The 22,872-nt window shown below is 42.1% G+C and overlaps 1 protein-coding gene across 1 annotated transcript in view; it reads left to right on the forward strand.

Moving 5' to 3' along the window:
• The window catches only part of SLC44A3 (solute carrier family 44 member 3), a 556,605-nt gene that overhangs the window by 248,894 nt on the left and 284,839 nt on the right, over nt 1-22,872 (forward strand). The window contains exon 6 of the mRNA XM_069231480.1: nt 75-244. Within this exon, the coding sequence (XP_069087581.1) occupies nt 75-244 (170 nt within the window). The remainder of the gene's footprint in view (nt 1-74; nt 245-22,872) is intronic.

Genomic DNA, 22,872 nt, shown 5'->3' on the forward strand with positions numbered 1-22,872 from the left:
TGGTGTAAAATAAAATGTTAATTATATTTTTCGGTAAAATAAATGTGGGTATTTTTTCTTCTTTTTTTTTCTAGTAAATCTTTCCCATTATTTAATCGGTGTGTCCCTCAAAACCCTGATTGCTACTCCCGCTTCGCTTCCATCCTTATAAATGTGGTCAACGAAGTTGATGTCTTCCATCGTATTCTGAGTGGAATAATGGCTGGCAGAGACAATGTGATTGGGCTGAGTGTCCTTGCAGTAGGTAATGCTATGTCTTTTATCTGTTTACAGATTAAAACCGATGATTGGTTGTAATGGACTATTTAATTTCTATTGTGCTCAAAGTATACACATGTTCTTAAACATTTACTAAAGGTGTAATTTGATCTGCTGCTCCTTGTCTTGTAAAAAGGTTCAGGAGCATGTAGAGGGCAGTACACAGCTGCCCTAGTGTTCTTTACACATCTGTGAGCAGGGCATTGTGGCAATTATGTACTGGCCCTGTCCTCCTTCACCCCTAAATATATTTGGGTGAAAGGGGAATGGCACAGCTGATGACTGCCCAGTGTGCTGTTGCAATCGCGAACAGCATATCGGGCAGCTGTATGCTGGGCCAGGACGCAGAAAGTGGGCAAATCTATCCATTCCTCTCCTTGGGCAAAGGCAGTGAAGTAGGCGAACACAGCATCTTGCCCATCCCTTGGATAATGCTGGAAAGAAGCATGGAATTTTGTATCATGACATCCCCTGTAGAGATTGAAAAAAGTGATAACTAACTGCTCTCTGCCCTATGACGCTTTTGCTTTCCACAAAGCATTATTAATTTAAGAAGCTAGAGACAAAGACGTTCTTTTCTAAACTTTACCATTTTCAAAATAGTGGCGTAATTCAACACATTTCATGGTGTTACTTTTTTTCTTGTAATATCTCCCGGTATTCTCAAACACCAAGAGAGATTTAAAAAAAAAAACACACCTATTTTCCTTTGGACTGATGTTGTGATGGTTAGGTTTTTTTGACTCAGGGACACTGCTAATCAGGGCCCGGTACATGTGTCTAAGCCCCAAAAGCAATTTTCATTTTGGAAGGGCTCTGGCTGTCCAATGGAAACTGGAGTCTAGAATAAATTATTAATTCTGCTATTACAAATTTGGGACCAGCTAGATAAATGATTCGGCCTCTGTTTTTTATATTTATTACAAATCCAATCTAATGGTAAAGCCGTATTTTGAATAAATATTTTAGAAAATAACTTTTAGAGAGTTACCTTTTCCCTGCTTGAACCTCCTGAAAGCTAATTTGCATTACCTCTCCTACAGCTGCCTACCCAGTACTTGGCCTTAATGAGGTATGAAAACTGCTCCCAGTGCAGGGACAATTGGCTGGGTGTGGGAAGGTGTTTTTCTTCCCCTGGCAGGTAGACTTGATAGGGGTGGACCCAGGTATTTAATTAACGTGTAAAGGGGGCTGCCTTTCACAAGTAAGTGCAAGGTGAGACCTGGAGAAGGATAACTTTTATGCCCCGCGACAAGCTGGCATCAAACCCTGTGGGAGGGGAGCTACACCCAGAACCAGTTTTTGAGTGACCACAGAGGAGGTCTGCTAATTTCTCTGATCTCACCTCTGATTGTGCACATAGGCTCTACAGAAGAAAGGAAGGGCTTTCTCCATCTTGAATTGTAGAACTGAGGTGCACTGCAGGATTGTTTGCAACAGGGTAAGCAGTAACTGCTGACAAGGTGGGTAGGGCTTCTCTTAGGTGCCTTTACCTGTTGGTTAAGGATGAGCCAGGAGTCACCCCCATGCACTAGCTGGTGCCCACCATAAGTAAGGCACTCTCTTGGAAGACCAGATGTAGTAATGCACTTACTGTTCGATACCTATGATGGGACCTGAAGGGTTGAACCTGCCCCCACTTGTACCCAGGATAAAGAAGTGAACTCCCAGCATCAGCTTCTAGAGTCAGCTGTGGTCGACGTGGCTGTAGGGGCATAATATGCTGCAAGAGGCCTTTTCCCTGTAGTAACTGGACCTGGACTAAACCCTGCTGGTGGCCTCTGTTGCAGTGAGTCTTGATCCCCAAATGCTGTACCCTAGGTCCTGGAAACCTTGATTGTGTGTTCCACTGGGCTTCTCCTAACAACTCTGAAAAGTTGGGACTTGGAAAATCTTTGGACTTTGAGACCAGTGGAGGACAGGGTCTAAAAGCCTCCCCCCCAAAAGCCATTCATATTCAGGTGGAACTTTGCTATGCTGAAGAAACAGGTATTCCCTGTTTGAGGCTTTTCTGCAGCAGCAAAACCATTTCAGTGGTCTCTCAGTGAGAAGGAATCCAGCCTGTGGAATTCCATATTGGACAGAGCCTGCACCCTTGCCCCATTGGAGGATTCTGAGCTCCAAAAAAGAGACTAAGGGCCTCTTTATGAGTGATGGATATCTCGCCCGCTGTATTATAAATTCCATTATATCCTATGCAACTTGTAATACAGCAGTCTGCATATCTGTCACATTTGAGACGGAGTAATCTCCTCCGCCACACTCATAATGAGGCCCTTTGTTGGAACTTAGAAATCTTAACCAGGCAAAGGCACCAAAAGTATACGGCTGACATGAGGACTACACTTGGTGTAAAATGTGAATTTTCCCACTCTGAGGTTTCCCACCAAACCCAATGCCTTCCATAGGACCTCATTCAACTGCTAAAGAGTACTGCTGTGCATACAGCCTGCAACCTTGCCCCACTGAAGAATTTGACTTCTGTTTCAAAGAATACGTTCCAAGGTAGAATCTCCAACTGGAGTGAACTTGGTTGGTGTATCCGGCCTGCGCTCCATCGTAGGTCGGCTGACATCACTCCCAGATCTAGGATAACTGCTACCATGGATTACTATTGACATTTCTTGGTTCTTGGCACTATTTTTACTTAAATCATCTAAAATTATTATCTCTGGTTCCTTTTATTGGATTTTTGTCAGTTTGTTGTCATTTTGCTTATTAAATGTTGTCTCTTTATTTCTAATTTGGAGTGATGTGTTTTTTTTATTTTTAAATGTTTTGGTGCCTCTGGATGCTTTAAACATTTTCTTTAACAAACTTTTCTACACTGTGCGATAGATACCAGTCGTTGAGCTTAGGTTTAAGTCACTGAAACCTTCAACTGGACCTACCAGGTTAGTGATTCTATTACTTGTAGTGGACTTAAATCCAGCTCAATTAAGAATTAACCTTTTTACAAACCATGTCTTCTCTCATAGACAAAATTTCATGTTCCCGTCGCCTAGGACCATTAAGGGTGATTACTGCCTCTGGGCATTCATGCTGATTGCTGGCAGTCAACATTAATGCTCATTACTGCCTGGGTATCATGATGGTTACTATGGGGATCCATTAATAGTTCATACTACAAGAGTTTAGGTTAGTGTCAGTGAGGTCATATTTAATAGCAGTAAATAACAGTCCATGAAACCTCATAAGGATATGACCAGACATACGCAAACAATCATTTCTGTATCCTTCGTGATATGGTTGATGTCAAGGTTGAGGTGATAAGTGCTGCCACTAGTGATGCCATCAATCATGTAATTTATGATGACGTGTGATATCATCTGTGAGTTCATGAGCAGTGCAGGGTGGAGGGAGTTATGGTTCATCATATCAGATGAATTAAAGTAGCTTTCTGATGAAAATCATACCTTTAACATATATTTATATAAATCTATCAAAACAAAACCCTTTCAGGTTAGAGTGATACATAAATTATGCAAAACAGAAGAGAAAACTCTGGGTAGTTTCCAAGTTTAGGTGGAGAGCACCTCCAGTATGGAGCACCCTGCAACACCAGTGACGCTCTATATTTGCTCACCTCAAATTTTTCTAGCATTGTTTTTAAGCATAGGATTGGCACAGTGCCATCCATGCAGAGCTAGTAAGTGACTAAGGCCCTCATTACAACATTGGTGGAAAAAACCGCCTACCGCCGTGGCGACGGCTGCCAAAAGTCCGTCGCGCGGCTACCAGCTGTCTGCCATATTATGACCGCAGGCGAATTTCCACAAGAAGGATGGTCGGAAATCCGGCTATGGCCATGCCGGCGGATGGCAGTAAGGTGGCGCTGCTGCCAGCAGCATCACCACGCCAGTATTATTACCATGTTACCACCGACCGCCGGGGTCATAATGACCCCCTAAGTCTTTTGCCATTTGTACAGCAAAATCTTTAAGCATAGGAGCGACCCAGTGCCATCCTTGCTGAGCTGTAAAATGACAAAAGCCTTTCACCACTCTAGGCACAGAATTACAGCTTTGGACTGGTAAAATACCATCCAAGCTGGAATGAGCGAAAGCAACCCCTGAAACGTATTTCGATGTTTCGATGTCATTACATCTCTTCAAAGAGGTTTAGCTTTGTCCAGACACAAGGGAGCACCCAGTATAAGTCAAAACAAAACCCTTTCAGGCTTGGGATAGGGTGACGCATAAATTATGCCAAACAGAAGAGAGAACTCTCGGTAGTTCCTATGTTTAGGTAGAGAACAGCTCCAATAAAGCGCACCCTGCAACACCAACGACACTCTAAATTTGCTCACCTCAAACGTCCGTTTTTCTAGTAAGGTTTTTAAGCATAGGATTGGCACTCCTTTTGTTTTTGTGTATAAATATGTGTGTGTGTATATATATATATATATATATATATATATATAGTACAGAGCCCTCTACATAGAACTACATTATTACAACTAAGTGTTTATTCAGTTAAACAATTGTTTTAGAACACCAATATTAGAGGAATATGTTTCAGAATCCTATTTCTCTGTTTCTGTGAGATTATTATCCTTTATCCACGACATTTATTGTCTATTTAACTAAACTTCTGACTGCAGCAGTGTATCACTGTGATCCTAAAAAATACATCAGACAAACATTTTAGACAAACATTGTAGAGCCTCCAGTTCTGTCATAGAAATAACCCATGATATGGCATGACATGACATGACATTTTACATGCTGATCATTTTGTTTCCTTTATGATAACGGCACCAACAGCCTGACTGTAACAGAACAAGAATAGATGACTTCTGTATGTGCTTTAGGTTTCAAAAATAAACTATAGTTATTACAAAATGTGACAATCCTAAAGCCAAACATTGTAACATTCAGGCAATTAATTTGCATACATAACGGTTTTCCCTGTGTGTTTAGATAAGACTACTAAATAATGGTTCTTTCAATTTACTTCTCACACAATGTTTCAGAAAGCACTAACGGTTTACTTTAAATCCAAAGGCATTCATCCACTCTTTCTTTCTTCCCGAAATCAGGCTAAGCACAGGCACACAGTTAAACATAAGGTGCACTGGGGCATGAGATTGTGGGGAACAGGTCAGTAGAATCTAAAGAGGTGGGAAGCACTAGATTGCTAACTGACACACTTTTAGTTGCACGAACATTCTGGTTGAGTTCAGTTCCGGGTCTTTAGTAGGGGTGGACAAAGAATTCTGCTCACTGGCGGAGTTCGCAGTTTTCAGCACTATGCGTTCTGCGTGGTGTTTCAAAAAGCTCTGCAGAGTGAAGTAGAGAGGAGTTTTTTCTCTCGCTCACGCTTGCCAGAGAAATCGCTAAGTTGGCAAGCGAGATTTCTGAACGCAAGCACTCGCAGTAGGCTGCGATCGCTCGTGATGAGAAAAGTGACACTCACATTGAGGAAGCTGCCACTCAAGTAGAAAATCTACTAGAGGATCAGAAAGAAGTTAGCGCCCTCTGGCACTCCACGTCATGTCGTTCGCACTGATTTTACAGCAATCAGTTTGAACAGCGCAAACTCCACCACTCGCGGAACTCCATGTTTTTTGGCACTTCGTGAGGTTTCGCGTAGCAGTACTCTGCAAACTCTGCTCAGGCCTGGTCTTTAGGGGTAGAGCTATATTTAACCCCATTACTGCTAGGCCCTTTCCCCCAAGGGCTAAGCCCTTTTTTGGCTATTTGGGGTAGTTCATGCTTAAGCCTTCATAACATTTTGTGCACAAAAGCTATCCATGCCAATTTTGTGTCCTTTTTACCAACATCCCAGGGATTATAAAGGTGCCAAGGGTTTGTGGATTCCCCAGGAGAGAACTGAGAACATAGGCAAAATATAGCATCATTTTTTGTTTTTGGAGAAAAGTAGGGAAAACATGCTCCAGATAAGTGTCTGTTATTTTTTTCCTAAAAATTGCATCCACTAACCGTTTGCTGTTCTGAAGTCACCATCTTCCCAGGTTTCAGGAACATGCAGAACTGAATACAAAAAAAAATGTTGTGCCATAGTTTTAGCATTTTTCTAAGAAGTAGCCTATTTTCACTTTTTTGTGCTCTCACCCTACTTCCACTTTGTGGTGGAAACTAGCTTTTCTGGGTGATCCAGAAAAGCTATAAATTTCTCAAAAAGTAGACAAAATTCTGAATTCAGCAGGGGGTCACACATGTAGATCCCCAAAGGCTTTCCCAAGGAGAATAAGTGTTAAAAAAATATATATATTGAAAATGAGGAGGCAAGAACGGTCATTTGTGGAATTTTCATCTGTAACTTTTTGTCACGATGGCAGATTGACAAAAGCAATATACCATTATGTCGGCATATTTAAGGGAAGTGGCGTTGCACCTAGTGTATGTATCTAAGATTGATGTACTCTGCAGCAGTAGTACCAAAATATTGGCGCTACTCCTGCAGAGTACATAGGGGCCAATTATAAACAATGGAAGCCCCCTTTTAACGCCAGCTTGGAGCCGGCGTTAAAAGTGCCGTAAAAAAATTACACAAGGAAATATGTTAGACACAGGAATCCACAACATTCCTACCACCCAGCATTGCCCACCTGTGCCAATAAAAATACTGCCCCACTTGTGTGTCTGGGCTTAGGGCCGCAACATGAAAGGATCCAACCAAGGACAATGGGAGCCCATGCATGGAAACTCCTACTGACCACGGTTCCTGTCGCTGGCACTAAGCCCAGCCACACAGGTAGGGCAGGGTTTTTATCAGTACATATGAGGCAATGCTGGGTGGTAGGCATTTTGTGGATCCCTGTGGATTCTGGAAGTTTCCATCACAAAAATGTAGGGAAAATGTGTGAATTCAGGCAAAGTTGGAGATTTGCAGGGCATAATGGGTAAGAAAATGGTGTGGGGTGCATGTGAAGCATGCCACGCTGGACTACCCCAGATGTCTAGTTTTCAGAAGTGTCTGGGTCTGCTAGGTGTTTCAAGGCAGCAGCCTACTCAAGCCCAAAACGTGCAGCTGTTCACTTTTGCAAGTGGGACGATATTGGGAGTAGGTCAAGTTCTCCTAGCCCATGTATAAAATCAACACCAAAAAGAGTCAAGTTTCATCTTGCTTGCTATGGGGATGAGATGCTTTAGTCTGCAGGGGGAGCAGAAAGACTTGCCCCCTTCATTTGAGATGGGGACATAACCATACCCCTGGTAGTGTGCAACCCTCTCCCCTCTTTTTCTAAAATATTACAGTCTGGTGTCTAATATCCTTTCTGCTCCCCCCCCCAACAGGGGGCAGATATGGATTATTTACCCCATCTGCCCCCTCAAGTGGGCAGAAAGACTGTGCCAATTTTTGGGGGGTTGAAGGCATTGCCATGCTCATTCTTGGCAGCTCCAACCCCTAGACTTTCCTAAACGAAATATTCCCTAGTACCTAGTGGGCTTTCAGGGGCTATTGGCCCCCATCTGCCTCCAGAGAGGCAGAAAGACCTTAGTCCCAATGTAATTTGGGTGGGGGCATGGCCTTGCCCATTGTGGGCAGCCCCCCACACTCCTCTTTTATTAACTAAACCCTGGTGTCTAGTGGACTTTCTCCAACCCCCCACCACACCCCGGGACTGGTAATAACCCCATCTGCACCCCAGGGGCCTGGGCAGAGTAGTGGCATTGGCATGCCCATTTTGGGCAGCACCCACCCCTGTGAGATAAAAAAAATCCTTGGTGCCTACTGGGCTCGGGGGCAGATCGGAGGCTAATGCCCCCACCTGCCCCCTGGGGGGGGGAGCAGAAAGACTGAATCTAAGTAAAAATGTAGGGGGTGCAAAAGCCCTTGCCCAAGGGGCTGCTCCCACCTTCCTGGTGCCTAGTGGAGTGGATCCCTGCTTGGGGATCACCCTCTTGTGGTAATCCCTAAGCAAGGATCCACTAGGGAAGGGTACCATTGGAAAGGGAAGATTCTCCCCTTTCCAGTGATAGCTCTCCCGTCTGCCTAGGTGCTCCGGGCTGAGATAGCACCTAGGCAGTGAAAGTGAAATGAGCTGATTGGCTAATTTCATGTTCATTTTAGGTGAAATGACTTCAGCGTACTGTGCGCGCTGATTATCATTTCACTGAAAACCAAAAACAGCCTCAGGAGCTGGGAAAGATCTTTCCCAGCTCCAGAGGTTGTTTCTGCCACAAAGGAAATCCCTCCCTCTGCTGTTAACAGCAGAGGGATCTACAGGGCATGTGCAGAGGATGGAAAGGTTACATCCTCCGCACCTGAGCCCTGTGGCTGAGGACAGAAGCGTTCCATCCTTAGCATGGAAGGAGTTAAGAAAACTCCTTACATACAGCCTTTGCCTGACAACGAGTTGTGAGTTATGGCATTTCACTTTGTTACCAGTTCACACACATTTTAAGTTCCTCACATTTGTTATTTTCTTCCCTCTTTGATCCCCCATGGTAGATTTCCCATTATGCTTCCTATTTTCCGATGTTCTGCAATTGCTTTGTACCTTGGTAGCTTTTTCTTGCTTAAGTCCTCAGCTTCTGCCTGAATTTGCTTGCAGTGGTGTCATGGGGCTCTCAGCTGGTATCCCAATCTGTTGAAGGCTCAACACAGCAACATCCACTGCTGAACACTTGTATTTTGTATGAGTTCAATGTGGATAGTATTCCCTACTCCCTTGTGCTCTGTCTTCCCTTCAGGTGGTCCCATGAGCTTCCATTCTTCCAGCACTGAGGTATTTCTGTGAGGAACATTTTCTAAGATGTCTCCATTGTGAAGAGTGACATCTGGTCTATGTTCTCTCTAACTCCCCCTTCCTCAGACTCCTACTGCAGCATGTGGAAATAGCTTTCCCACCTGCATAGGTCTTAAGGGATGGCTCTGGTTTTTCACCGGATCTGAACATCCAAAATTTGACATCTTGCCAGACCACCAATGGAAACATCTGAAAACCCCACTCCAGCAATGGCTCAAGTTATCACCAAAATTTGTGAGAAATTAGAGACTACCCATAAACGAGCATTCTCCCACTGCTGTTACTTTTTCTCACCATATAAAAAAATGCAGTGGCAAGTATTAACAGCTCACCATTTTTCCTTAGAGTGCCGCCCTTATAGTACAGGCTTTGTCTTAGTGAACCGCATATATAATTTTTAACACATTTTACATGTGGCTGCGCTTCTTCATTTAGTAGTAGACAATCCTCTTTCCCATATCCACATTGCAACTGGCAGCCAAAGGACTTATGCTGCAGGGTTTTGGGTCTAATTGTTCAGTTATCAAAATAAGCGCAAAAACGTGTTGTCCTTAACCCCAAACAATATGTCCTGGGTGTCACACTACAGTTATTTCACACCCGTTGGTGCAGGATTTGGAGCAAGACATGGAATTCCAGATCAGGTTTCATTGACTAAGGTGACTTGAACTATATAGCAACTGTATTCACTATCTGTTCCATAGAAAATGGCCCTAGAAACTTGAGTTCCAATTAGAGGATTTCTTCAAATGCAGATTTTCAGTGAGTAACCATAATTTCTCATCAACAACAAATCAAGGACCTTGATTTCACTTCTGATCAGTATTGAATTAGTAACTAGCTGTAGCTTTCTGCAGAGTGCCCTGTGCTTGTGTCTGTACTTTTGTCAAATCACTTAAATGTTCTTGCACTGGAGGAATTGTTTTCCATAAGGGCTGCTCCAAACGTATTATTCAGAGATGATAGCTAATCATGAAAAAGAAAGAAGTCATAGTAATAAACGAATATTCCATAGTATTGTATGTAATTTCTGCTAACAGCATCTTAGTGCAATCCTCATCTTGTAATAATTGGTGTCACAGAGATTGTAGAGATTGTTCAATACACTTATTTAACCACTCAGTCTGTTCATCTGTCTGGAGGTGATAACTGGTGGACTGACAGATCTCCTGTCTAACTCTTTGCATAAGGCAGAACTAAATTGAGCCCTCCAGTCCCGTCCGCAATCAAAACCGTTAGAATGCCATCTACTCTAACAATATTCTGTGTAAAAATATGTGCCAACTAAAAGTGGCCAGCCCCAGCTAAAGTGTTAAGTGACCCTTTTTAGTCAAATGATCCAACTCCACTAGAATTACTATATAACTTTGATACCACTGTGAAATCCATTGACACGGTGTGCCAGAGTCTAAACAGAACAAATGATAATCGGAATAAACCTACTGTTTTTTCTCATTAGCACTGTTATTCTGAGCACAAATGTAATACATCTGCACCTAGGTTTTCATATCTGTGAATTAACTTGACCACCATAATCATAGGTTGACTGCTGATAAACTCTTAACTGTCCCAGGTTGTGCCCTACTGGGAAGGGTATGCCCAGACATGGGTCCATTTTCACTGCAACTAAGCTATACCTGCCTGATGAGCCCCAACTAGGGCGAAACTAGTCCTGGGTTGCTTGTGTTCTGGTTCAGGGAGGACCTGGCCTGGCAGTTCAGGCTGGACTTTCCCATTGAAGCAGGGTCAAGACTGATTTGCATATGTCTGGATCCAAACCAAGGTGACATGGGGTCCAAAAAAAACATGAACTGGGATACAGCCTGAGTAATTACCAGTGGCTAAGATTAATTCAAGCTTTCCATCCATCACTTTTGTTTGTACTTTAGTTTCACGATGTGCAGTAGTCTTTTAGTAATTATGCCAGTTTGTGGCCTGCAGTTATCTATCTTGTTCATGTGTACCCTCTTGCTCCTTCACCCAACTGTCTTCATCAATTTACTGAATCTCTAAACCTACTTTTCTCAAAAAGTCTCCATTAGTCAAAGCAATAGAATGATCATTTGAATCTCAAGGGGACAAAAGTAATGGCGGTTCTTCAGTCATTGTTTTTTTTAAAGTTCTAGTTGATTTAAAAGATCATCAGCTTTACTATTTATTAGGACCTGGACTGTAATTTATTACAGAATCATACTCCAGAAAGAAGAGGTTCAATCCTGAGGTGTTGCTTGCTTGTGTCCCAGTTCAGGGAGGACCTGGCTTGGCAGTTCGGGTCAAGACTTATTTGCTTATGACTGGGGCCAGACTGAGGTGGCATAGTGGGCAAAAAACAATGGCTTGCGATGCAGACCAAGCGATTGCCAGTGGCTGAAATTAATTCAAGCATTCCATTCATCACCTTGTTGTTTTTGTATTTGACACTCCATGTGTACCAGGTATGCCCAAGCATGGGTCCTGGGGTTACTGGGCCACTGGAGCCAAGCTATAACTGGCTGTAGAGCCCTAACTAGAGTGAAACCAGTCCAAGGTTGCTTGTGTTCTAAGTCAAGGAGGATCTGTCTTGGCAGTTTGGGTTGGACTGTTCCCATAGGCAGCAAAGTCTGAGGTGAACCCATTTTATTTTTTTATTGGGACACATAAGTTTAGCTCAGCCTCTGGCTTGCAGGCTTGTGCCCCTGTTGCCTAGTGACTTTTAACCTACGTAGCATGCTCTGTTTTATTTGATTTATTTTATTATTTCTTCTAAGATGGCTGCCATTGTTTATAGTTTATAGACATGTTTTGATTTGCATTATCAGTGCCACTCTGAGAAGGCGTAATTATCAGCGTCATGATCAGTGATGTACGTAGGTATTGTTATGTCCCTTTCTCACTTATGTGTGATAGGAATATAATGTACACTTGTTGGGGATTATTTATGTAATTGCTACAAGTGTGCTTCCTTATCAGTTGTTTAGGAAAAATACCTGCGTCAGGGATCCTACATGATCTGTATAAATACATCACACACGGACAAGGTCATTAGAGGGGTTCTTTCCAGGTGCCCTCTTTGCTGCACATCACCTTGCTACAGAACTCAGCCTTGTGTCACCACGGAGTCTGACCTAGAGACCTCATTCCAAAGTAACAAGGGTTGGGGGGGCGCTTCTCGTGGACATGGTACTGGCAGATTAGTTTTATCATACCTAGCTCTCATTAGGGTAGAGATTAGGCATTCTATGCTAGGAATTGTATATCTCATGTTTATTATAAAATGGTGTGGGGTAATATATTCATGACTTTCATCTTCACAATTCTGCTTCGTTTACTGTTCATTATCATAATCTTTGCAGGTCTTGCATTTAATCGTAGATTGCAGTCTTTTAAATAAATATATTGAAAACTCTCCTGCTTCTCCTTCATTGCCTGTGTGTGACTGAGAATTGTTGCTAATGAGAGAAAAGGGTAACTTCTGTTCCACCACTACTCACCTGAAATGTCACAATCCCCTGAGATGTCGCAATCTAGAGTCCATGCATAAGACTGCCAGAAATTACCTTTGCTGTCTGAGTGTTGGTGAGGTACTGCTTGTGAGCCAGTAGGGTTGGGTCGACAGCTGTGACTTGTTGTAGGAGTGACTCAGTTGCCTACAAACAAAAGTGCTGACATCCCTAAATCAGCAGTCTCGCTTAGGAGTGAGAGTCCAACTATGACAAGTCAAGACTGATTTGCATATGGCTGTGTTCAAATAAGGTGGCATGGTGGGCACAAAATGATGGCGATTGGTATGCAGCCCAAGCGATTGCCAGTGGCTGAGATTAATTCTAGCGTTCCTTCTATCACCTTGTTGTTTTTTTCAAAGCTGTTAAACACATTGAGGCTGATGCAATAGAATTTGGCAAGGTCTCTGGCTATAAACTGAATACGAAGAAAACCCACATTGTGGTCAGTTATAATGTCAGGAAAAAAGAGTCAAGGTTTACCAAGCTGGTGGTATCTGTGGAGATTAAAATCACAAGCCAGGTACAAGATGGTGTCCGTTTAAACTATGAGTAACTCTTGCAACAAACTGTTGTGTCATTACATCAGTGGCACAGCTCCCTATTAGTTTAGTTGTATGTTGCAATATAATTAAAATTATGACACTTCCTAGGTTCCTTTATTTGTTTCAACCAATACCTTTATATGTCCCTAATATTTTTTATTTTTTAAGAGATTAGACTCTGCAATTAGCATCAATATCTGGTCTTATATAAGGTGACCACAAGGAGGAGGTTGAGCTCTCCTCAATTTTTAATTATATTATTGGGCTGGCTTTAGTGAACAAATGTGACTGTTAGTTTCCTATAAAGGGGACAGAGAACATTTTGGCATGTATTAACTTGTGTTAGGGTGGGAAGCAGTAGTGATTTTCTATCAACATTTTGAGTTTAATTAATTTGAGCGTAAAATTTACGGTCATTGCAGATGCTTTGAAAATGTGGGGGAGGGTGGTGTAAGAACTACTGCCTTAGAATTATAAATTTTTACTCAGAATTTGGGAAACTTTCTTTCCCAAAATTTTCCTTGACTCCATAATTGAGACCTGGGCTCATAAATGTTTAAGGACTTTTGGTCACCTATATAAAAATAAGGTGTCCTGTACCTTTTCTGAATTGCCGAAAAAAATGGTTTTACCACAGTATTCTTTCTTTAAATATCTGCTGCAGAGTTGTGATTATTTTCTAAGTGGTTTGAAGGGAAATAACATTAGTATTAATCTTGATAGATTGGACCGCTTATATCTCCTTTTTTTCTGAAACAAATACAATTACTTTTCAATAATTTGAAATTTTAATGTACTTTCACCCCACCAAGTATATAATCTGGATCTGCTAGGGGCTAAATGGACATCTAAGATTGGTCAAGAGCTTTACCTGGAGAAGTTTGAACAATTCTTCTCTTTGGCCAACACAGTCTTGATATCTACTAGGCTTAAAATGCAACACTTCAAAACGGTCAGCTTGCTCTACTACACTCCAGATAAAATATCTAAATAGAAAAGTGGGGGGCTGGCTTCAGGCCCAAGATGTTTTTTTCCAAAAATGCAGATATTGTACATATATTTGCTCAAGATTACTTAGGCGGTCATTCTGACCCTGGCGGTCAAAGACCGCCAGGGCGGAGGACCGCGGGAGCACCGCCGACAGGCCGGCGGTGCTCCAATGGGGATTCCGACCGCGGCGGTAAAGCCGCGGTCGGACCGGCACCACTGGCGGGCTCCCGCCAGTGTACCGCCGCCCCATTGAATCCTCCAAGGCGGCGCAGCTTGCTGCGCCGCCGAGGGGATTCCGACCCCCCCTACCGCCATCCAGATCCCGGCGGTCCGACCGCCGGGATCCGGATGGCGGTAGGGGGGGGTCGCGGGGCCCCTGGGGGCCCCTGCAGTGCCCATGCCACTGGCATGGGCATTGCAGGGGCCCCCGTAAGAGGGCCCCTAAATGTATTTCACTGTCTGCTGCGCAGACAGTGAAATACGCGACGGGTGCAACTGCACCCGTCGCACAGCTTCCACTCCGCCGGCTCGATTCCGAGCCGGCTTCATCGTGGAAGCCTCTTTCCCGCTGGGCTGGCGGGCGGCCTGAAGGCGACCGCCCGCGCGCCCGCCAGCCCAGCGGGAAAGTCAGAATTACCGCCGCGGTCTTTCGACCGCGGAACGGTAACCTGACGGCGGGACTTTGGCGGGCGGCCTCCGCCGCCCGCCAAGGTCAGAATGAGGGCCTTAATCTGAAATTAGTTGGTATTTATCAAACAAGTTTCAGGGTGATTTTGCTCTGAGCGTGGATAGGCCCTGCTAGGCTCTGCATTGTTCAAGAATTGAAATCTTCCAGTCCACCTTCCAAGAGTAATTAGTGGATTTCATTTTGCCAGCTTTTTAAGATGGAAGCAGCGATTGTGAAAGCTAGAGGGAAAAAAGGACAAAAGAGATTGAGATGTGGGAGCAGGGTTTTTTCTAAATGGATAACATGAATCATTTATTTTCTTAATTTTCAACGTCTTTTATGAATTTGTGGATATGGATTGATCTGCGAGATATAAGTTTGTATTGTGGGTGATTTTTAATCTGATATACACCCATTGAGATTTTAAAACATGCAATGGTTAATTTCTTGCTGATATTTTTTGAATAAAAAGAGTGCTGTCTACCACCATTTAACAGTTGGAAAATATTGGTACATTGCAGTGAAAATCTGAATTTATAAGGGGCACCCTGAACACCCCCCATCACACAGTGGTTTGTTATGCATTTCTAAACAAGTTTTACATTTCAGTAGCCATTTACCAAACCCAAAATGGGTTTAGTACATAACAAACATTTTGCTGTCACAAACCCTGTGATTTTGCGAATTGCTGGCTTTGCAACCACAAAATGGCTTTATACGTCTGGTATCAGATTGGTATATATTTTCAAATCTATGATGTGAGTTATTTTTCACTTTAGTCAAGGTCAAGCTACATTTTCCAATGCAATAAATGAAACAAATATATTTTAGGAGGTTTTCAGAAACAAATTTGCACAGTTTTTAGAAATATTTGAGCACAAGGCTCACTAGTCAAGATCCTACTATTCTAGTCTTTTTGTAGTCAATAAGAGGACAAGCACCCCAGAAAGAAGACTCATTAACTTCATCGCAAAAATCTATTGATCCTTTACCTGCTTGCTCATTTTAAGCATCATTACAGAGTTCTAATACACCTTGACATGTATGCACTTTTGTGCACAAAAACTCCAATGAGCCTCCAACCAGAGCACTGCAAAAAATGCATCAATGGTAGATTAACAAAATACATGAAAATTAAATTTCAAACATGAATCCTCTGCCTAATTATTCTACGGGTTTTGATAGAGAAAACAGAAGTAGGCTTACTATGACTCTTGTATACCTCTTTTATTCACAAGAAGCACTCTACAAATTTATTGATATAGTGATCAATTGCTTATATGTTTAGTGATCCCCCTTCGCAATTTTTTTTTAATTTCAACTAAAGATTGAGAACTCCTCATACTAACACTCGACCCATGCTATTAGTTTGATACAAAACCATGAATAAATATTTTTATTAATTATCATGTCACTTTTTACCCCAAACATATGGCCTGCACAATCTTTGCATGAGTCTCATTTTTTATTGGCAAAGTAGTTCAGCCCTCTTCTGTATATCTGCAATTGATTCATTTTCAAAAAATCATCGAGTGAAATTAGGTTTACCTGTAGATGTGAATGCAGCAAGTACCAGGTAGTGAAATCTGTTAATTACAGTTCTTCCAATGGGTAAACTGCCCCAATAAGCACCATATAAAAACAATAATTGTTATATTATTTGCCTGTTTAAACTGCTTAGGGGCCAGACAGATTGTTGTCAATCTTCTACTGTTTCTACCTCCATATTTCCTTCTGGGGTTGCCTAATCTCATTAAGTTTTGTTGATAGTCCTGAGTACACAGAAAGACGTATACACTTTTTAAAGAGTATACTTCTTTCTATGTTGCATCCCCTGAATATTACATATTTTTGTCTGATCTTACTTCTGGAAAAAAGAGGCAAAAAATTCTACCCTTTGTAAGTAGTCCTAAAGGCCTCTCTCTTTATATACTGAACAAGGTAATCAGGGATTTTTTGTGATAAAAGTTGATAATTCTCAGGTATGACAAGTAATTAAATTATCTGAGTATACTTTTATGATGGTTGCATTTTTTACAACATGCTGTCTCCAGAATTAACACATACATTTGCTCCCTCAACAGCGTATTGATGGCTATTCACTGGGCCAAATTTCCTTTCAGTCATAAGTCAAATTCTACTGAGAAGATACTCCAGTTTGGTACTGGAATTATATATATATAGCATTTTCAGTGATGGGCCACTACTAGATAGTCATTGTGGTTTTCTTATTCATAGGGCAATAATCTAATAATGATCAGGCACTCAATTTTGACAAGACACACACACAACCTTCTGAAACTATCTTGCCAAAATGGCCTTTACAGTGATTAAAGAAATTAACTATATCAATACATCTGTTTCATAGGAAATGGTTTTCAACTCAGATCCATAGTTTTACAGAAAATAAGATCTGAATATTCTTTGTTCCCATAAAGAGAAAGTATTCCATTATGTTATTTTGTTTGTTAAAATTGGCAGAGAAGTAATTGGGTAGGATAGTGTAGTAAAACTAATACACAAAAATAATATCACAAGGAGAGTGAGAAGAATAAGGGGTTCCTACACTTCCCTAGCTTTATAAACCAAGACACAAGAGAGAGAGCCCACTACCTCTGTCCTGAGTAACCCCTATTCAGTACCATAGGGACTCCTATTTTGTTTTTACAAGAACCCTTACCCACCAACATCTGTTAGTGGCATGCTTCATCAGAAGGTTCCCACCAGAGATGCCTAGTGCATCTGGGTGTGCTATGTCGCCTGTTTTACAGCAGAGCAGGTTGTTTTTTTGTCTGTGGGATCAAGATTCCTAAATTTACTTTAAGCAAACCCTGCCAAAAAGCAGGACTCACTTATGAGAATCTTGAGTAAGGTTAAACGCAGTAGCTGTGAACTGAGATTATTGCGATCTCTCACATCTCAGTCTACATGTTTCAGACATGTTGATATATGCCACCAAGGGTCAAATGATCCCTATTAAATTATGCTCATCAAACACTAGTGTACACACACATACTATTGATTGTACTCTCATGAGATTATGTCTTAACTTAAGTTCTTCTTTACATTTAACCCAGGATCCTGCCCTGTGAGTTCATCTGTAATGGTTAAGGCAAAAGGACATAGTTTTACATGTAATAAAACAATTAAATGGTAGCCATATAGATAATGTGTAAAGTTTCATCAGTATTAACCGCACTCAGTTTATGCAGTCTGCTACCGCATGATTCTAAATATAGTTTCCCCGTGACCTTGTCATTTATTGTTAGTAGTGTAGTACATGTATTTCATGCAATCACACTCAAAACAGTTCGGCCTGTTGACCACCGTAGTTTTCTGGATGGGGTAATCCATTCCACCAGGAAAAAATACCCCCTACCTCCCTCCCCTAACCAAAGGTTTCCTTTTTTAGACAGGGGAGGGAGAGTTAGAGGAAAGAAAAAAAGAGATACCCCAGTCCTGTGGGAAAGCGGTCCAATAGGGGTACACACAAGGAGCATGTTCAGAGAAGCACAACCAGGGACCAGCAGGAACACAACCTAGTGACTATGTTGACCTCTATGGATCTGACAGACACACAAATATAGGTATTAAATAAGGGATTGGGATTCGTCCCAATTGGCCGACTTGATAAATACTGTCATCATTGTGAATTGGCAGAATTCTATAGGAAATTGAAACTAAAAGCCTTTTTTGAGAAAACAGACAATAGGTGACAAAGACAAAATAGGAGATACAGGTTTAAAGAACAAATCCACCTTTTGGCCCCCCACATGCATCCATTCCAGTTAAGGTCTTGACCTTTGCACAGGCAGTTTCTAATGCAGTAGATACCCTAGAAGTTTAAAAACACTGACGTGTTTCACAACATGATTAAAGATGAGGCAAAGCCTTAAATGAATTACAAAACAATACTGAGCCCTCACATACACTTTACTACTTCCACAAAAACTGAGTCTCTTATACTTAGGACAGCCAAACTCCAACTGTTGAGCATTCAAACAGTGTGTCCATACATTTCCTTCCACAATGCCAAGTCATTTATATTCTCCCTGGTTTTCAGAAAACTTGACAATTTTTACAGCCTTAAAGATCATGTCCTTCTATACTCTGTCCTCCTTTGAAAAGGTACTAAACTTTGCCACTTGAATCCAGTATAATCATTACAAACACACATCTCAAACTATACTCCAGCCCTTAGATTTTCTCCCATCACCCAATGCTAGTTCGTGGAACCAAACCTAGTTCAGCAAGCCTAAGCTCTCTGCTTGGCTGGCAACAAGAGAAAATACATATAGAATATTCACAGCACTTCACCTCCCTGGTTATCTGCTGGGAAGATTGTTGTAGTATTGATTAATAAAATTAGATGAAATTCAGAGGTGATGGGATGCCAACAACTTTTTTTAATATGCATACATTAATTTCTTTAAATCATATTTCATCCACTTCTCATAGAACACAGAGAAAAAACATTTCTGATAAATGTATCTTCCAAATGTTTACTTTTCTTTAAGCGCCATGAAATCATCTTCACAGTCACCGATGTGTTTTGAGTAAACGCCAATTTTTCAAGACATCTGATCAGCTCAAAATATGCAGTGCACAGCCTTACTCCTACCAATTCCTATATTGTATAGTGAAATCCACTTCAGTCTAAATCTTCCATTTTGTCCTCAGGTTATGATCTTTCACTTGTAACTCTTAGTAGTAATCTATATTTGTGATTCAAGCAATGGAACGCCATGCAGTGAGACAGCGTTTTGGCTTTTACAAATGATTATAGCTTATTTTAAATAAAACTCTACAAATTTGCTGAAAGAAACAAATATAGTTATGTATTGAAATTATATAGCTATATTACATTTGTCCCCACCATGTACTGCTTATTGCCTCACATATAACAGCCGCATATTACATTACTCATAACATGTTAAATTATGTTAGAAATAGAGTCTCTAGTTGTCAGTGGTATGAATCCTGTCCAAGTAGGGACCCTCACTGTAGTCAGGGTAAGGGAGTCACACAGCTAAGACAACACCTGCTCACCCCTTGGTAGCTTGGCTCAAGCAGTCAGGCTTATATCAGAGGCAATGTGTAAAGTATTTGTATACACACACACACAGTAACACAGTGAAAACACCACAAAAGTGCCACACATGAGTTTAGAAGAATAGCCAATATTTAGCTGACTAAAACAAGACCAAAATGACAAAAATCCAAAATATCCAAGCAAAGATATACATTTTCAAAGATTAAACTTCAGTATAGCACTTAGGAACACGATATCTCCAACTGAGGCTATCACAACAGTCTGGTGCCACTTGCAAGGGTTTGTGGGCCGGTCACGGAGTCGTTGAACCCCAGGTACAGTACCTTTGCAAACGATGAAACAAAGATGTTGCACGGAGTCGGGCAGGTGAGGCATCGCTGGTGCCTGTGCAAAATCAGTTCCTTACTTTATACCGGGGAGGTGAGGTATCAGTTCCTTACTGCTTGGCAGGAGAGGTGTTGTGTTGTTTCCTTACAGTTGCAGGGGAGGTGATGCGGCATCTCTGTCCATGAATCCAGCAGGTCAAGATGCAAGGCATCGACTTCACGGTGTCGCAATCACACCACGGGGCCACAGGTGCTGCAGTGAAGTCAGATGTCCCGGAAGTCGGGGACACAGCACTCAGGACTCACACTGTGGTGGGACTTTGGTGGCGCTGCAGCAGCAGCAGTCATGGTTGTTGCATTAAGCGGGGACCACGGCTCTGCTGCAGGCAGCGGCACGGAGTCGAGAAGCGGTGCCAGTTCCAAAGTCACTCTGGAGACAATGTACTTGGTTTCCTCTTGGTTTCACCAAACTCACTTCCAAGGGCCCAGAGACTGGATTTGGCACTACTTGGCAAGTCAGAACTATCAGTAAAAGAGCCCAGGTGCTGACAGATGACGTTTTTGCTGTCTCTGAGACTTCAAGGAGGCAAGCTCAGTCCAAGCCCTTCGGGAACATTTGGAAGCAGGATGTAGAAAGCAAAGTCCAGCCCTTTCACTCCCAGGACAGAAGCAGCAAGCAGCAAGCAGCAGGCCAGCACAGCAAACCAACAGGCAGAGTTGCAGTCCCTACTACAGCATCCAGCTCTTCTTCCTGGCAGAATGGATTCTAAATTTGTGGTCTCTTGGGTCCAGTACTGATACTCATTTCTGCCTCTGAAGTGGGCAAACTTCAAAGGAAAATCTTTGTGGTGCACAAGACCCTGCCTTTCACTCCCTGGCCACAGACACACTCCAGGGGGTTGGACACTGTTTTGTGTAAGGCCAGGCACAGCCCTTTTCAGGTGCAAGCGTCAGCTTCTCCCACCACTCTAGCCCAGGAAGACCCATCAGGATATGCAGGGCACACCTCAGCTCCCTTTGTATGACTGTCTTGAGTGAATTCACAAACAGCCCAACTGTCATCCTGACCCAGACATGTATTCCAGCAGACAGGAAGATGCATAGAATGGTTAAGCAAGAAAATCCCCACTTTCTAAAAATGGCACTTTCAAATTTACAATCTAAAAACTAACTTCACCAAAAGATGTATTTTTAAGTTGTGATTTCATAGACCCCAAACTCCATATCTCCATCTGCTCCAATGGGAAATTACACTTAAAAGATATTTCAAGGCAACCCCCATGTTAACCTATTATAGAGATAGGCCTTGTAATAGTGAAAAATGAATTTGGCAGTATTTCACTATCGGGACATGTAAAACACACCAGTATATGTCTTACCTTTCAAATACACTGCACCCTGCCCACGGGGCTTCCTTGGGCCTACTTTAGGGGCAACTTACATGTAGTAAGAGGAAAGGTTTGGGCCTGGCAAGAGAGTGTACTTGCCAGGTCGAAATGGCAGTTTAAAACTGCACACACAGACACTGCAGTGGCAGGTCTGAGACATATTTCCAGGACTACTCCTGTGGGTGGCACAATCAGTGCTGCAGACCCACTAGTAGCATTTGATGTACAGGCCCTGGGTACACAGGGTGCACTATACTAGGGACTTACTAGCAAATCAAATATGCCAATCATGGATAAACCAATCACCAATACAATTTAGACAGAGAACACTTGCACTTTGGCACTGGTCAGTAGTGGTAAAGTGCCTAGAATCCTGAAGCCAACTAAAGTAGGTCAGAAAAATAGAGGAGGAAGAAGGCAAAAAGTTTGGCAATAACCCTGCAAAAAGGGCAATTTCCAGAAAATGACACCACTGATGACATCATTCAGTGGATGTGACAGTTTACTATTAGCTTTCCAAACTGGAAGGTATTCACAAAGCTACACCTAGGCCCAATTTTCTATCACTGCTGTTGTGCTAATGGGTGTAACCTTTTTGAAACATGCAGGACAGGACGCGTATATGTGAAATCATCCACATTTAGTAAATATTATGATCTTTTGTAACTAGTATTCAGATGTGTAAGAAATGTAATGGGTCTGTAGACCGTAAACGATCAACATACCATCTAAAAAGTGTTTGGTCATTATTTACCTTACTGAGAAGTGCCTGTTAAATACATCATCCGATATAGAATTTGAAGAGAACGTCTTCACGTCTGAACATTAGTCACTTATAAGGCCTGCACAATGAGGCCCTTATGCCAACTCTACATAGATTGTAAGAATACTGTATACATATTACAGAAATGAGCAGAATGGCATATATCGTTAGAACAATGCTAGCTACGACAGCTTAATCACTGTAATGTACAGGTGTGTCACCTGTTCATTATACATTCTTAAACAATGTAAAATGTTTTGGAATTTTCACTTACCTTCTGGAAATAAATATCAGCAACTTATAAATCTTCAGTTTATATAGAAATTGTCAATAGCACTACAGTACAATTCTAACATCAGTCGCACAAAAGATGATGAGAGAAATGCTTTCAAAGAGTCTAACCACTGGCAATCACTCACAGTAATACTCAAACCCATCATTTTCAACCCTCTGTGCCACTCTAGACAAAGGCCTGCCATATACATATCACTACTGACCCTGTTCTTTATGGGAACAGTCTGTTCCGAACCACCAGGCGCAGTCCCCTCCAGAAGGGAACACAAGCAACCCCAGACTTGTTTCCACCTTGTTAGGTCTGTCAGTGAGTTATAGCTTGGATCCTATGGCACAGTGTGCAAGGGACCCACAACTGGCATACCCTTGGCCAATTACGGCATAACATCA

The sequence above is a fragment of the Pleurodeles waltl genome, chromosome 4_2 (assembly GCF_031143425.1).
Source record: "Pleurodeles waltl isolate 20211129_DDA chromosome 4_2, aPleWal1.hap1.20221129, whole genome shotgun sequence".
NCBI classification, from domain to species: Eukaryota; Metazoa; Chordata; class Amphibia; order Caudata; family Salamandridae; genus Pleurodeles; species Pleurodeles waltl.